The 16,378-nt window shown below is 48.0% G+C and overlaps 1 protein-coding gene across 1 annotated transcript; it reads right to left on the bottom strand.

Annotated features, from left to right (window-relative positions):
* Nucleotides 1-12,736: 12,736 nt before the first annotated feature.
* On the bottom strand, nt 12,737-16,126 carry AMER1 (APC membrane recruitment protein 1). Its single transcript, XM_065901367.1, has one exon. The coding sequence runs from the start codon at nt 16,124-16,126 to the stop codon at nt 12,737-12,739; it is 3,390 nt and encodes a 1,129-aa protein (XP_065757439.1).
* Between the last annotated feature and the right edge of the window lie 252 nt (nt 16,127-16,378).

Genomic DNA, 16,378 nt, shown 5'->3' on the forward strand with positions numbered 1-16,378 from the left:
CCTAGTTTTGAATGGCACAAACAGCAATATCACATGGTTCAACTTAGTACTTTCCTCTATTGTAATCATATGCCTGCTTGCCTTACCACTTTCCCACAGCATGTATGCATGTGCAGTCACAGACATACACACACAGAAATACACACATACACACAACCACTAAATTGGAAGCTCCTTTATGATTGAAACAGTTCTAGATCTCTGAAAAAAAAGTTCCGTATTTGTAGTGTTTGCCAATTTCCATGGTGGTAATTACTCTCACCATTGCCAATTTCATCTACCAATGTGATATCATTGAATGTGGAGTTGGAAAGAGATGTGCGCAATCGGTTCTTGAGAGCTGGTACAAGCTGGCTGTAATACACCACTGCTTATCTCTACATCCATTTATAACACTTAGCACAAGATCTCAGACTTAGTATGAGGGCAGTAATTGTCAGTTTGAAGATGCAGCCTCCTCCAGAAGAATCCAAGCTGCACAGATAATGCCAGTAATAATGACAACAAGGGGCTTCCCTGGTGGCACAGTGGTTGAGAGTCCACCTGCCGATGCAGGGGACACGGGTTTGTGCCCTGGTCCGGGAAGATCCCACATGCCGCGGGCCTGTGAGCCATGGCCGCTGAGCCTGCGCGTCCGGAGCCTGTGCTCTGTAACGGGAGAGGCCACAACAGTGAGAGGCCCATGTAACGCAAAAATAAATAAATAAATAAATAAATAAATAAAATAATAATGACAACCATTTGGCACCTTGCTTTACCGTTTTCCAAATAACTTGTATATCCATTTTAGGAGGAAGACAGGAGAGAGACAGGACAGGAATTCATATTCTTACCTGATGGATGAGGAAGTTGGGGATAAACTGAGATTGAGGAGTTGGGAGAATCAAGAAAGTGAATTCCTTTAGTTACAGCAATTTTTCAAAATAAAAAAAAGAAAACATACCTCCCCACACATACACGTCAAAAATAAGACTTTAAAGTCACTGTATCCAATGACTGGGTTGTTACAATGTAGGATGTGGCTACTGGCTTTTCATAGGGCCCTGGCTTTGTGAGAGAGATGAGCTCATAGAGGGCAGACAACCAGTGCCAAAGCATTTGAGTACTACTATCACCTTGCATTTCTGTAGCCTTTTACAATTTTTTATAAAGTACTTTCACATTTAGTGTCTACTGCATTTTCCAGTAGGAAAATGAAGGTGGTCTCTGCTGAAGTACAGGATTGGTGGGAGGGAGGCTGAGTAGGCATTAATGGCCCCATTTAGCAGGTGAGAAAACATGCTCAAGGCTGATGACAGACCTATTCAGAATCTCAAGGACTTGCCTGTTACACACTCTGGCTGTTCCCAACACAGGGCTGCCTCAAGCCATTTTTTCAGCTTCCAGGTGAGTAGAGTCCTTCTTCAGACTGGCCTACCATGAAGCCTAGCCCCAGAAGTGGCATTATAAATACCCTAAAAGTACTTGGCTTTAAGGCCTGAAAGCAGCCCTCAAGGTAGGGACCCTGAGGAAAGCATTTTGGTTAGTCCTCTGTTTGCACCCTGTATGTAGATACAGCTCACATGCTTACACAAACAGTTGTTGGGAACTCATAAAAGCCCAGCCTTGACACCAAGCACCAGCCACTGTTATCTCCTTCACACTCACCTGTTTGGTCCTCCTGTTCCTCACTTTCTTCCTCCCTTTGTACCTGGGCTTCTCATGCCTACTTTAAGCTCCTTACTTAGATGATGGTTTTAATCCTGATTATACAGCTCAGACCTTAGCATGCTCTTCCAGGTACAGCCCACTACAGCTTTCCTGGTTTCAGGCACCTCCAATTTCTGATAAAAGAAGTCAAACTTGTCATGCATTCTCCTTGAAGTCTCCAATCCTACCTTCCCTTGGGGTAGGACATGGGACCTTGATCCTAGATACTGACAGCCCTGGCTTTTCTGGGAGCCCCAAGTCCAGCCATCAACAGGCACTCACAGAACTCAATGGGAGAAACATGATGGGCCCATACTCTCACTTCCCCAGCAGCTTAGGCCTTCACAGAGGGTGACCAGGTTGACTAGATTCTCTCTCACTACAGGCCCACACCTACCAAGGATCCAAAGTGAGGCTGTCTATGTGCCAAGGATACAAGCCACAATGACAACTGAGATTGACCATCATCTGGGTAGGGCTCACATGGGCCAGGCACTGTACAGAGAAGCTTTATACACATCATCACTAATCCCCACAAGATACAGATTATTTCTTCCATTTTACAGATGAAGATGTTGAGGCTTAGAGAAGGTCTCACTTATCCAAGCTCACATAGCTGGAAGGTCGTGGAGCCAAGAAGAGTATCCAGGTCTGTTTGACTCCAAAACTCATACCACTTAGCTTCTTGTAGGTGTCCAGGAGTAATGAAAATGGACCCAGGTGAATTTGTCTAAAGAGTCTTGTTCTGGGACCCAAACTTGAAGAGGGCCACTAATACTGGAGTGCATCCAGGAGGGACTGAGAAGGCTGGGGAAGGGGCTTAGACCAAGGACATATGAGGAAAGGTTGGACGGATCTAGGGCTGTTTAGCCTGGAAAAGAGACAACTCCAGGTAACATGAATCAGGTCATGTCATTCTCTGCTCCCATCTAACTAAGGACAAGAGTCAAAGACTTTACAATGGTCTTCCTACCTCCCCTACTCCAACATTATCTCTGTGACATCATCTCCTATTACTGCCCCCTTTACTCACTCCAATTCAGGCACACTGGACTCCTGGTTGCTCCTGGTATTTATTATCTGCTCTCACCTCAAGGTTTTAGTTCTTCTCTCAAATGTCACCTGCTCAGTGAGTCCTCTCCTGACCACTCTATTTTATTTATTTAATTTTTTAACATCTTTATTGGAGTATAATTGCTTCACAATGGTGTGTTACTTTCTGCTTTATAAAAAAGTGAATCAGCCATACATATACATACATTCCCATATCTCCTCTATCCTGCGTCTCCCTCCCTCCCACCCTCCCTATCCCACCCCCCCAGGCGGTCACAAAGCACCCAGCTGATCTCCCCGCGCCACGCGGCTGCCTCCCACCAGCTATCCACCTCACGCCCAGTAGTGTATATACGTCCATGCCACTCTCCCACCCTGTAACAGCTTACCCCTCCCCCCCATATCCTCAAGTCCATTCTCTAGTAGGTCTGTGTCTTTTTTCCCATCTTACCCCTAGGTTCTTCATGACCTTTTTTTTTCTCTTAGATTCCATATATATGTGTTAGCATACGGTATTTGTTTTTCTCTTTCTGACTTACTTCACTCTGTATGACAGACTCTAGGTCCATCCACCTCACTACAAATAACTCAATTTCCTTTCTTTTTATGGCTGAGTAATATTCCATTGTATATATGTGCCACATCTTTATCCATTCATCTGATGATGGACACTTAGGTTGCTTCCAACTCCTGGCTATTGTAAATAGAGCTGCAATGAACATTTTGGTACATGACTCTTTTTGAATTATGGTTTTCTCAGGGTATATGCCCAGTAGTGGGAATGGGAGAAAATATTTGCAAATGAAGCAACTGACAAAGGATTAATCTCCAAAATTTATAAGCAGCACATGCAGCTCAATAACAAAAAAAACAAACAACCCAATTCAAAAATGGGCAGAAGACCTAAATAGACATTTCTCCAAAGAAGATATACAGATTGCCAACAAACACATGAAAGAATGCTCAACATCATTAATCATTAGAGAAATGCAAATCAAAGCTACAATGAGATATCATCTCACACCAGTCAGAATGGCCATCATCAAAAAATCTAGAAACAATAAATGCTGGAGAGGGTGTGGAGAAAAGGGAACACTCTTGCACTGCTGGTGGGAATGTAACTTGATACAGCCACTATGGAGAACAGTATGGAGGTTCCTTTAAAAACTACAAATAGAACTACCATACGACCACTCTATTTTAGATTGCAACCTCCTGTCTTTCCTTTATTTTTCTCCATTGTACCTATCACCATCTGACATACTATAACTTTTGTTTATTTATTTCGTTTTATTCTCTGCCCACCTGTGGAAATAAGTAAGCCCCAAAAGGGCAGGGATTTTATTTTTATCTTGCTTATTCACTGTCACACCCTCAGAACCTAGAACAGAACCTGGCATATAATAGGTACTCAATATTTGTTGAACCAAAGAACACCATCTGTGACTTCCAATCTGGAAGGACTGTTACAGGGCAAAGAGAGTAGATAGCAAACAGGATCTGTGTGGCTCCCAGGGACTAAGCTAGGCCTATTCCAGCTCAATATATGTAGGGACATCTTAGGTATTAAAATTGCCCCAGGATTCTATGTTAGCGGATATGAGCAGGAACAAGACAGATGTTTTAGGAGAAATTTAAGCATCAAAAAGGAAAGGGTAAGGAAAGGACCACAGCCTGAGATTCTGTGTTCCCCAACCCCTCATTTAAGGATGTAGAAACTGAGGCTTTGAGCAATCAAGTTTCTATCAGTTGCAGGCCAACTAAAGGGACTAAAATCTTGGTGTTCTGGATTCTAGGACAGTGGAATAATTTTTTTCTTCAATAAGGCAGTATTTTGTGGCAGGGTACTTTCTGGAAATATTTGTGTTTGTGTCTGTTGTCCCTCTATGTCCCCACTCCCCATTCTCCTGCTCCATGGAGGTAACCAGGCCTTTGAAAGACCTCTTGCAAGATGGATTTCACAGTATAGAAAGCCAAAGCAGACTGAAGTCACCGAATCTATCATTCTTTTATAAAAGTATGACAAACCCATTGAAGATATATAGTTATAAAGGAGAAGGAAAAGCCCAGAGAGAGAAAAAAATAAAAGAAGAGAGATCCCTACCACTCCCAGCCCCACCTGGAAAGGGAGAGCTCCTGAGTCTGGGGCAGTAGAGAAACACAAGCACTGCTTAGGGCAGTGCCTCAAAGATGGGGAGGAGATGGCTCTAAGGTACCCAGAAGGAGGCAGGACCTAGGACCTCAGAGCTCTCAGCTTCCCTTCCCTCACTGCTGGCATGGAAAATGAGGGTATCAGTGGTGACTGGAATAGATTAGAGATTAGTTGTCCTTGCCTTAATTTCTGGGTAATCGAAGTACCCCTTGGATTCCAGTGCCACCCTTGAGTGGGTCCCCAGTCATGACAAACATGGAATTTTCTGCTTCCCTGCTAGGATGGGAGGTTTGGAGTCAGAATTCAGTTAATTTAAATGAAACAAACAAGGACTATTTCTTGCCCACAAGAAATTGTGGGAAACCTCATGAGGTTCTTGATGGGCTGGGAGAACCACTTAGAAAATATGCTCAGGCATCCAGGAGGAAGTGGAAAAGCAGGAGAGAAACTGAAGGAGCAGCCTTCAAGAGCCCATCAGACAGCAATTATTCTTTCAGAGAATGAGACTTTCCCACTGTGACTATTAAGTGATTTGCAATTAAGTAACTCTTCATGAGGCAATGTTCCAATTGATGGTGAAGGTCTGAGTGGCCAGAGGTCAGTTCTCCAGGCTCATGTCTATGACTCACTCTGCTATTCATCATTTTTCCCAGGCTGCTTATTAGCAGGTTTAAGTGGGAGGAGGGTTGGGCCCACCTGGCTGGGAACAATTCCCAGAGATCCAAGGCTTCAGGTGGGAGTGGGGGAAAGGGGTTGCTCCCTGGGTTCACAAGGGCGTCTGACCTGGGCTTGGAGCTGGGAAGTTAGGCTGGGATCAGTGGGATAAGGAAGCAGCCAGAGGTCCCTTTTAGCTTTAGGATGCTCTGACTTTGGGCCTGCTGCTGGGAACATTGCTGGGATTCACCCCTAGCACCCATAATGTACATTGTAACAGCAGCTTCACTACAACAGAAATAGCAGGAGATTTGAAGTCTATTGATCTGGTTGTGTGAACTTTGACAAGGGTCTTAACGTTTCTGATGTCCTGTTTTCTTATCTGAAAACGCAGATAACAACAATGTTGACCTCATACAGTTAAGGTAAGGATTACACAAGATAATGTAAAGTGTCTATGGTCTGGCACACATCAATGATATTATTATGTGTTTGGAAAATTATTATTATTAATCTTTCTCTTCTACCACATCTTCCACCCCAGCCTGCCCATCCTCTTTCCCACCCTAATTTGCAGTCAATGTTCTAGATCACCATGAGCAAGTCATTTCACTTCTCTATGCCTCCATTTCCTTACCTGTAAACTGGGTATAAAATAATCTGTTCTGCCCACCTGCTTCAGGGGCCTTTTAGAAGAAAATGGAGATAGAAGGAATTTGCAGACTAGAAAGTACTACCACAGGTCACTTGCTCCTATTGGCTAGGTTTGGCTCCTGAAAGTCATGCAGGCCAGTCAAAGTCTAGGAATTATCCAGAAGAGGAACACAGTCAGTAGGGCCCAGAGCCCAGTCAGGGTGGGGGCAGTGGGGAGCTAGCAGCTTGCCCACAGCATCCTCCAAAAGTCTTGCACAAAGTTCTCTTCTCTGCAGGGTTTCCATCTGCTCTAAACAGAAACTGGGAACAAAGGAAGCCCATTTGCTAGGCACAACCCCAGCCCTCAAGCAGACCAGAAAATAGCACTAGAGCTGACTGAGCCAGTTTTCTTGATGATCTAAGGAAGATCTTAGGAGGTTCCCTCCACCAATGGCCCTCTCTAGTATTGCAAAGGACTCCCCAGGAGGTCACAGTGAAGGTAGCTATCAGTCACAGCAGAACAGGAAGAGGTGCAATACATCAGTCATGTCGGGTACCACAAAAAGAACTCCCCCCAAGGCCAACTGAGTTAGAATCAGTGTGGGGAGTGCTGGACTTAGGTAGTTGACAAAGTTCCATTGGTCACTCTGAGGTAGCCCAATCTTCTGTCTTGCATACGGAAACTAGTCTAGTCAATTCTATGCCCATGCCACCTGCATATTATTGTTGGGGAAACTGAGACTCAGAAGGAGAAGGGATTTGCCCAAGTCCTCATAGATTAACGAGGGGCAAAGATTAGGGCAGAAGGCCCAGCCTCCCTGACTCCATGACTCCCGTGAATTTCAAATGGATGTAATAAGGCCTTCCCAGAAACTCTTGCTCCAAAAGCTCCCTGAGCAGCTACAACACTCTTCTTCCTTTCATGAGCAGCCCAGGGCGGACAATTCCATTTCTATACATTATCAACTTCCCTCCCAGGATGTTCTCTTTTCTCTCTTGGAATTTGTTTCTATTTTGGCTTTGCTTGATTCACGAGGTCCTGAGGGCCATCAAACTTCTTATCTAGTCTGAAAAGGGGCCCCAGGGAGCCTAGCAGCACTATCCACTGCACATTCAAGCGGCTGCTATTTCAGGCCTTCTGGCTTGTACATGGCAATTGGGCAGAACTCAAGGAAGCCCATCAACAGGTGCCAGATGCCCTTGCTTACCAGGAGCCAGTGGTAAGAGTTTGGATTAGAGAAACCTGAGCCGTTAGCACAATCACCTTCTCCTGTTTGATGGCACAGGTAGGCCTTTATGTGGGTAATAGAAAAGGGAAGGTGATTACTGCCTAGGCTTGGACAGGCCTGCATATCAGGATATACGACACAGGTGACTGAGTTGTTGCTGTGACATCTGTTGACCCAGGTGACATCTGTTGCTGGTGCCAACAGATGAGCTGCCTTGCAATAAGGGGCAGAAGCCACATGCTCCCCAATCATTCCCACAGCTGAATAGGTGGGGCAGTCAGCTGCCTGGCCAGCATCTCTGCCCACAGGCCTGGGTAAAGGATGCTATTCCTTTCAGGTTGGCCTGAGAGTCCCACCATTAGATGCATCCTTTTGCTGGAGCCATCAGTAGGAGGTCCACACCTCTGCCTCCTGGCTGGTGGGGAAGTCAGCACACTTACATGAACTGAGGCTAATTTCAGAAGTGCTAGCCAGCCCCCAGGCAGGTCTCAGGGCATGCATGGTGTGATGGAGAGCAACACATCATCAGACTGAGATGCAGGGAATGGCTTGGATGAACTGAAGTTTCCTCTATTTTCAGTTTCAGCTCTGGCTTCTGTTCCCCCTACTTGTTGACTCCCACACACCCCCTTGCTTTTTTTCATTTCCCTTCAAGGGCAAACCCAACAACCATGGGTCACAGGCATGTTGCTGTGGAACAAACCACAAGAATGCACTTTAGTGACTGGGGGTCCCTCTTGAACCCAGTTTATTAGCATTCAGCAAAAGAAATATTTGTTACAAACAGGCAGTGCATCAAGATATCCAGATGTCAATGAGAACTAGGATTGGAGAGATCACAATCCAGGCAATTCCATGATGTCTCAGGGATAGGGAAGGGGAAGTTAGGGCACATCCAGGGGCCATGCTCCCCTTTTTGCACTGGGAGAGAAAGAACTCTTACACCTGGGGTGAGGATGTACTGCAGTTTCTAATTTCTTCCCTTTGTCCCCCAGCCGTTTTATTTAACATGACCTAAATATACATTCCTGGTTTCTTCCCCCCACCCCACCCCATATACATCAGGGAAAATAAGCACCAATAGTAACAAGAATAATAATTAAAGCCCTGCCTCTCAGTAGGCCCAACCCTCACACATATACACGCCATGTGGATTTTCTTCTTTGGAGTGACTGTAGGATGGAAAAGTAGGGATCAGGCCAGCAAGCCATCACCCTAACAGTCACTGTTCCCCAAAGTCCCATCCATGTGTGAGCTGAAGCAGGGCAGGGGAGTAAGAATGGCGGCAGAGGAAGAGATTCCCCCAAAGTAGCAAGAGGGGTCAAGGAATTCCCCAATGTCTCTTCTGGGTGAATATCACAATCAACTGAGCTCCTGGAAAGTCCCATGTAAGGGTTTCCTCAATGAGATGGTCAATTCCTGATGGTTCAAGCATCACTTCCATCCATCTCCCCCAGCTTCTTGGGGAGAGGGGGAATAGTTGAAACCCCCTGCCCTCCTCACTGGGCGGAGAATGTCCCCAAAATGCTCCTTTGGAGAAACTCAACACGACAAATAGCAAAACGTGGGCACTCTGGTTTCAAAACTAGAGCACAAAACATAAAGAGGAAAGAGAGACAGAGACAGAAGGTCTATACACGGGTAAGGGCAAGGTCTGAAGAAAAAAATAAACCATAAACAACACACTGTCTACCAGGTTCCACATGCCTGAGTCACCTGGCATTTGTCTTAGTACCTGCGCATCTTCTGCTGTCCCTATCATGGAGGGAGGGTATGGACAGTACGATACATCAGGGATGGGGAGAGGGGAAAGAGCGAGAGTCCTGGGCAATTGAGATTCCAGCCCTCTGCACAAGCAGCAGCGATTTTTGTGTCATCTTCGTTTTGTCTAAAACTGTAAACAGCACCGCTTAAAAATAAAATATATCAGAAAAGAACAATTGATAAACATTGTTTTCCATGAATATAAAATGCAAACAATACAAAAATAGATAATTGACTTTTGATATATATATATATATATATATTAAAAACAACTTGGATGCAACATACACATGGGTAAACTTGAAGTCTCCCTGCTAAACCCCCTATGCCTCCCTCTAGCTATTGGGCCCAGGGGCCGAGGGCAGGTGGGGTGGTAGCACTGGCAAGGGTGGAAAAGTCACTGGCAGCAGGATGAGGGGAATGCACCCTGGGTGTGGGAAGCTACTTCCCTCCTTGGTACAGTACTGAGGGAGAAAGACTGGTTTTGACCAAAGCCTTTGGCCCAGGAGGCTCATGGACTGGTGCCCAAGCTGAGTCCAGACGATTGGGGCAGGCCCTAACTGAGCCCTAAGGCAGGACTTCCTTGAAGGCGTTAAAGCACTGAGAAACTGACAGCCCTGGGAGAGACCTTCTAGGTGGCCTTCTCTATCCAGTCACTGGTCCCCTGAAGACCAGTCTCATTTGAGAATTCTCAGGATCAGAGCTGACACTACATAAGCCTGCTTGCTGGGTAGCAAGATAAGAGCAGTCACCTTCTCTCAAGTCATATCTTCCCTTGAAGTCATATCCAAAAGCATTATCCCATGACCTTGCAGTGCAGAAATGATGTTCATTTGTGGACTTTACATCTACACATTTAGTAGTCCGGGACATATTTGGTGTTAGCTAAGCAAACACTGGCATATGCTTGGGGAGAGGCCTGGAGCTTGATTGGCTCTCCCAGTGTCACCCTGTTCTGTCATCATGAGTCCCCAGCCAGTCTTCCTTCCTCTTCTAGGCTGCAGCTGGGATTCAGCCATGAACTGCTTGGATCTAGAGTGAGACTCAGGAGCCTGCTTCTGCAGCCATGCACCCTGACTGCCTTACTTTTGCTGGTGAGGATCCTGTCTCTGGGCTGGCCGGGACAGTGAAAGGACTTGCAGGCAACAATGTTCAAACCATGAGCTGACGCTCAGTCCTAAAACTTACTGTGAAATGCGACCTTCCAAAGCCCAACAAAGTATGTCAGGGCTATGACTGCCCCCTGCAGAGGTGGCACCTCTCAGCCCTTGGCCAAAGGCTGACAACCTACTTTTTCTCTTCTCAGATAGACTCAGCAGGCTCTGGAGGTTGGTGATGGCTCTACTACCTGCTGTGGCTGGCACAGTCCACATATAAACAGCAGCTTAGGCTGCCATGAAGGACAAGCAGAGACAGAAGAGGCAAGTGGTGGGTTTTCCCCTGTTGTAAAGGCATTTGGTGAGTGTTTCCTGCCTGCCAAACAGCCAGGCCAATTTCAGCCCCACTCTCACAGGTCAGCTTTGGTGAGAGGCCAGAATTTGGGCACTTCTCTCCTGGAATGCTGTGCTAGGGGTGAGGAGGGCCTTCCTCACCCTCTTTGATTCTCCAGCTCCATGACTAATGCATTTCTTCACAATGCAGACAGTCAGCCTGGAGAGATGGTCTGGGTCCCTTGAGTGTTGGTGTCAGTGCCATGCAAATTCATGTGGTGCTTCCAGGGGTACAGCTTCTACCATCCAGGTTTGCTCTTTGTGGTGAGGGGCACTGGGCCAACCCCAATCAGAGAAATGGTGACAAAGACCAGCACAGACACATCCCTTGTCCAGGTGGCGGTTTGCCCACAGTCATCTTGACTTGGGGGGCCAACAGCATCTGTTCCTAAGCTAAGTTGCCATATCTTGGGAATAGCAAGAGCCCTGTTTACCACTTCTCTTAACTGGCATGGAGATGGGTGGGGGATAGGGACAGGGTCAGGGGAGCAAGGATCATAATTTGGGTCAACATATCCAGGTAAAAAATGTTCCATAACCATTTCCAATAAAGAAATTTAAAAGGACCCCTCTCATGTTGGTGATTAATGAGGTAGAGCCTAGCAAGATTAGCCTGTTGCGATGTTTTCCTGACAGCAACTCTTCCCCACAAATATTTCCAAGCTAGTTTAACATGAAAACTGTGTGAATGCAGAAGGGAGGGTGCCATTCATCCCATAAAGGGCTGCAATTACCACACAAATCAGTCCTTCAGCTTGGCAGAGTAAGGGCAGGTCACAGTCTTTTCTCTCAAGAAGCACGGTCCTTTGATGATGCTAAGAACTTGGCTAATTGGAAAATGAAAGGTCTTTAGAGAGCCTGGAACAGCAGCCTAAATGCCCTTGGTGTCCTGTCTCTTGGGAATGCTAGCATGGAGCCTCTTTACTGAATCCAGTGAAGGGGTGGGCAAGGCTTAAGGAAGTTTTTGTCTTTGAGGGGGAAGAAATTTTCCCAAAAGAAGCTGAGTTGCCATGAGCTCTGCAATGTATGAAATCCTCTCTCCTGATGGCTGGACAAATGAACCTCCTTTTTCTATCCTCTTGCAACCTGCAAAAACCCCAGCCCCTACAGCCAAACCTAATTTAGGCCACTTCTCTTCCTGTATATCAATTAAAAGAATGTGTTCCTTGTAATGAGATAATAAAAATTTCCTTTGGAGGAAAAAAGAACCAAAATTCAAAAGCATCTGCAATTCAGGCAGTTACAAGCTTGAAGAAACAAAGGAAAAAATCCTATCATTCCAGAGCTCAAGACTTATGGCAGTGTCTACAATAGAACGCTATTTTGTCTTCTGTTTGCAACGAGATGAATTTGATCACTCCATTAAGGGAATTAACGTTTTTGTCTTCAACCCAAGCTGTAGCAGGCCAGGATAAAAGGCCCTCATCTGGTTATGATGCCAAAGTCCACAGCAATAGGCAGTGAGACACATGCTACTTGATCCTCTCTGAGGACAGCTAGCTGGGGCTAATAGATTATATCATCTGATGTAATGGTGGCAGCTATGCCAAGACCAAAGGAAGTAGGGGTAGGGGGATCTGTACCGTAATTTCACATTGCTAACAGCAAACAAGCTCCCTGTCCCCAAGTGGGAGGCAGTGTAGATGCGGCTGCTCATCAGTGGTTCATCATTCACTGGGTGGAGAAGTCGCGGAGGGTGCTAAGGGTTCAGTCTGTGTCAAGGATGCATGCTATATATATATATATAAAATCACTACCTTGGCAACTGGAATAGGCACAAAATTACAGCATCCCAAACCCTGCACGGGTCACAAGAAAAAACCCAAAAGCGAAAACTGAAGCACAGCAGCAGCAGCAGCAATCTCCCAGGGCAGATGTACTTGAGCTGAATGTGGCCACAGATGGCAGACAAGGGAAGTGGGGAAAAAAAAAGGTGAAAACTCATAGGAGCTTTCCTTGGCCAAAAGGATTTTCAAGTTAAACAGCAACCCCCACCCCCCACCCCTCTGCCCAACCCTGATCCCCATTCACATGCTCAGGCCCCACGCCCCCCACTCCAGAACTGATGATGACTACTCAGCTAGGTTTCCATTCATGGCAGTGGAGGAGTAGCTGGTGGGGAGAGAGGCACCTTGCTCAGCCCTCTCCTTTGACAGGTCAAGGCTGGAAGCCCCATAGTGAATGGGCTGAGGCTCTGGGGGCTCAGGCCGGACCCTGGGCAGCTGAGGGATGCCATGGGTAATGCCTACAGGCTTGGCCTGGGGCAGAGGGCTGGGGCTGAAGCCTCCAGGAATGGAGGAGCAACTGGGTTCATCAACAGGCAGCAGCACATCTCGAGGCCTGGCCCTCGGACTCTGGGAGGCCTTCGGCTGAAGGTTATAACAAGGGCCCATGGGCAGGGGTAGGTGCGAAGGGCGAGCTAACTGAGACTTGGCTTCCCCAGGTGCCCTTGGCTCTGGCCCTGATACTGACAGCAACATTGACATGGCGACAGGAGATATGCAACAGACTGCCTGTCCATATAGAGACTGGCTGGAAGGCCCATCCAACTGGCTAGGACTTATTCCTGCAGGGCCTGGCCCCACTGTGAGAGGACAGGGAGCCCAGGCAGGCCAGTCGTAGGTCCCTGGAGGTTCAGTATAGAGGGACAGGGGACTGTCTCGGCCCCATTCTTCCTCCTCTTCTTCATCTGAATCTTCTTGCTGAGCCTGAAGCTCATCAGACTCCATGTAGCCCTGGCCCAGGTGAGAATTGGAGAGCTCCAGCTCCAGGGTCTCAGCAGTGTCGAGGGAGCGGCTCCTCCTGTTGAGGGCCATGGCAGCAGGTGGAGGACGAGGGTGCATGCCAGGCAGTCCCAAGTATCGAGGGAGGCTGCTCACACCCCAGGGTAGGCCTTGGTAGAATCGGCTGTGGTAGTTGTTGAAGGCGCGTTTCTGGTAGTAGCCCAGTTCAAAAGCTTCCAAGGAGGCTGCAAGGTCTTCATCATTGTGGAACTCAGGATTTTCTTCACACTTGCCTTCCCCATCCCGTTCCACATCAGCAATGTCAAAGGTCACCATGGGGGGCAGCTCAGGGAGGTTTTGAGTGAAGGATGAGTCAGAGTCAGAGCTGCAAGACATGCTGGAGAAGAGGTTCCCATTGCTGGTGAACTCCACAAGGGCCTGAGAGAAACTCACAGTGGCATTCCCTTCCTTCTCAACCTCCTCTTCCTCTGGCTCCTCAGGGGGTGAATAAGTAGGGTAAGCCCTCCTGGGAGATCCTCCAAAATTTGCTTCTTGCATGTCTGGCTCAAACATAGCATCACTCTGGAAGAGCTGCATCAGGCAAGTACTTTGATCTTTCTTGGAGCAGGTTCCCTCGAAACGCTTCTCCAAAGGACGGAAGTCCCTCCAGTCTGGCTCACTGCTTGCAGTGGCAGGGAAAGCTGAGGTGGTTCCTCTGTGGGAAGTCTGAGAGGCCCCTGATGCCCCTTCCACAAGGCCCATCACTGATGGCCCTAAAGGCCTCATCTGATACTCCATGATGGGCTTCTCCTGCCGGACTTGGACCTCTCGGACTTGAGCCTCTCGAGCACGGACCTCTCGGCCACAGGCCTCCCTGGCATAGGCCTCTCGAGTTCGGGCCTCTCTGACATAAGCTTCCCGGGTGTGGGCCTCTCGAGCATGGGCCTCCCTGGTGTGAGTTTCTTGGGTGTAGGCCTCCCTGGTGTGAGCCTCTCGGGCACATGCCTCGCGGGCCTCTCGCTGCTCCCGCCGAAGCTCCCAATACAGCAACTGTTTCTGGATGGTCACTAGCCGTTCTTCCTCTGTCTCCATTGCCCCAGGTGGCCGAGAGGAAGAAAAGGGCTCAAAGTTCAAGAAGGGGTCAAACATCTCAGAGCTGTGACCATGGAGGTCATAAAGGCAATCATCCCCAGGTGGGGAGTTCTCAAGACTATCATCTGGCTCATAGAACTCATAGAGGGCATCGCCACTATAGCTGTCTCGGGGCAAGCAATCCCTGCGGACAATCCCCAGGGCCTCACCTGAATCATCCTCAAGTCCAGGTGTGGTGGAGTCATAATAACCCTCATCACTATTGGGGGCAGACTCTTGCTGATCGCTCTGAGGAGTCAAAAGGTCCCCAGGGGCTAGGCCAGGATAAGACCTAACTGGGTCAAGGAGCATGTAACCAAGGTGGCCTGAGGATGTGGTGGGATGGTAGCCTGGATTTAGAATGGGCCTTGGGTACACCTGGGAACTTGTCCACAGATATTCTAAGTCATCGTCTTCTTCCTCCTTGACTTCCTCTTCTTCCTCCTCTAATTCCACCTCCTCTTCCTCCTCTTCCTCGTCATCATCATCAGGCAAGGCCATCTCCTCACCCCCTCCTTGGTAGGTCACCAGGCAGGAACTTCGTTTGGTCCCATCTCGGTTGGCCCTCTGGCCTCCAGAGGCCATGCTGTCTGTCATACTGTCCATGTCCTGTTCTGCTATTATGTCACCACAACCTGTCAGTGAGTCAAAACTTTTCAGGGATGTGACATCCCCAAAGAGGAGGCTCAGCTGGTCCCCCACAGGGCCATTGGGTGGATTTACCTCTCCTGACACAACCTTCTCCCCTGTTTCTGGGCTATGGGGCTCCTCTGGGCCACTGGCTTCAGGGGCAGGTTTGGGCTGCAGGAGTGCTGAGGCACAGGCCTCCATGGTTTTTTCTGGATCTTTGCAGGCTGTCTGCTCAGTGGCTGCTGGAGAAGTCTCTGGTACTGAAGAAACTTTTGGCCCAGGGACATCTTGGGATTTGGCATTTTCCTTTCTTGGGGCTTGGAGGTTCTCAATGTGGGACAGAAGGGCTGAGCTCACATGCTCATGAGGCCTGTCTCTGGCCCCCTCAGGCTCCTTGGCTCTTGGATCACTTTGTTCAGCCCCAGAGACCTTGCTCTTCCGGTGACGGCGGATACTGCTGAAAAAACCTTTCAGGCCTTTTTTTGGCTTGGGCACAAAGGGAGCCTTCTCAGCCCTAGCTTTCTCTGTGGCTCCAGCCACAGACGTCTTGCGTCTGGAGTCTGCCTCCAAAGATCCATGGGCACTCTGAGAGCTGGGAAGTCGGCAGGATGACTCAGGCAAAGGTAAGGAGAGGCCATTTCCTTCACTGACAATGTCTTCAGGGCCATGGACTGCTTCACTCAGGCCATCGTGGGTCTTGCTCTTGCTAAGACCCTTCTTAGAGCTGCCTTTCCCAGAACCTTTGCTTCGTCCCCCTCCAAAGAAACTAGGCAGGGTACAGATGCTCTTCTTGCCACCAAAGAGTTTCATGGCAGTTTTCTTCAGCCTACCTGTGCCAGATGAGGGTTGCTCTGATGCTGGCCCTTCTGTCATCTCAGCTGCCTTGCTCTTGGCTCCTTTCTCTGCCCATTGGTCCTGGGTATCCACAGAGACTGCTGTTCCCTTGGCCTGAGCAGCTTCATCCTTTTGGGTCTCCATGACGGTGGGGACAACTCAGGTATGTTCAGCTGAAAAATGCAGCCTTCTGGCTTCTGGGCACTGTTATAACATCATCAGTCAGGAAGCATCACAGTTGGGGCTGAAGATGAGAGAGACAAAGACAGAGAGACAGTACTGGTGAGCAAGCAACCAGGCTGGGTTTGTTTTCACAGGTGTCTGTGGTTTCAGGCTTGAGTGGAACCAGAAAGTAAGAGAAAATGTAGGGAAAACCTTAATGCACTCCATATGCTT

This window comes from Phocoena phocoena, chromosome X (genome assembly GCF_963924675.1).
Source record: "Phocoena phocoena chromosome X, mPhoPho1.1, whole genome shotgun sequence".
Classification (NCBI taxonomy): Eukaryota; Metazoa; Chordata; class Mammalia; order Artiodactyla; family Phocoenidae; genus Phocoena; species Phocoena phocoena.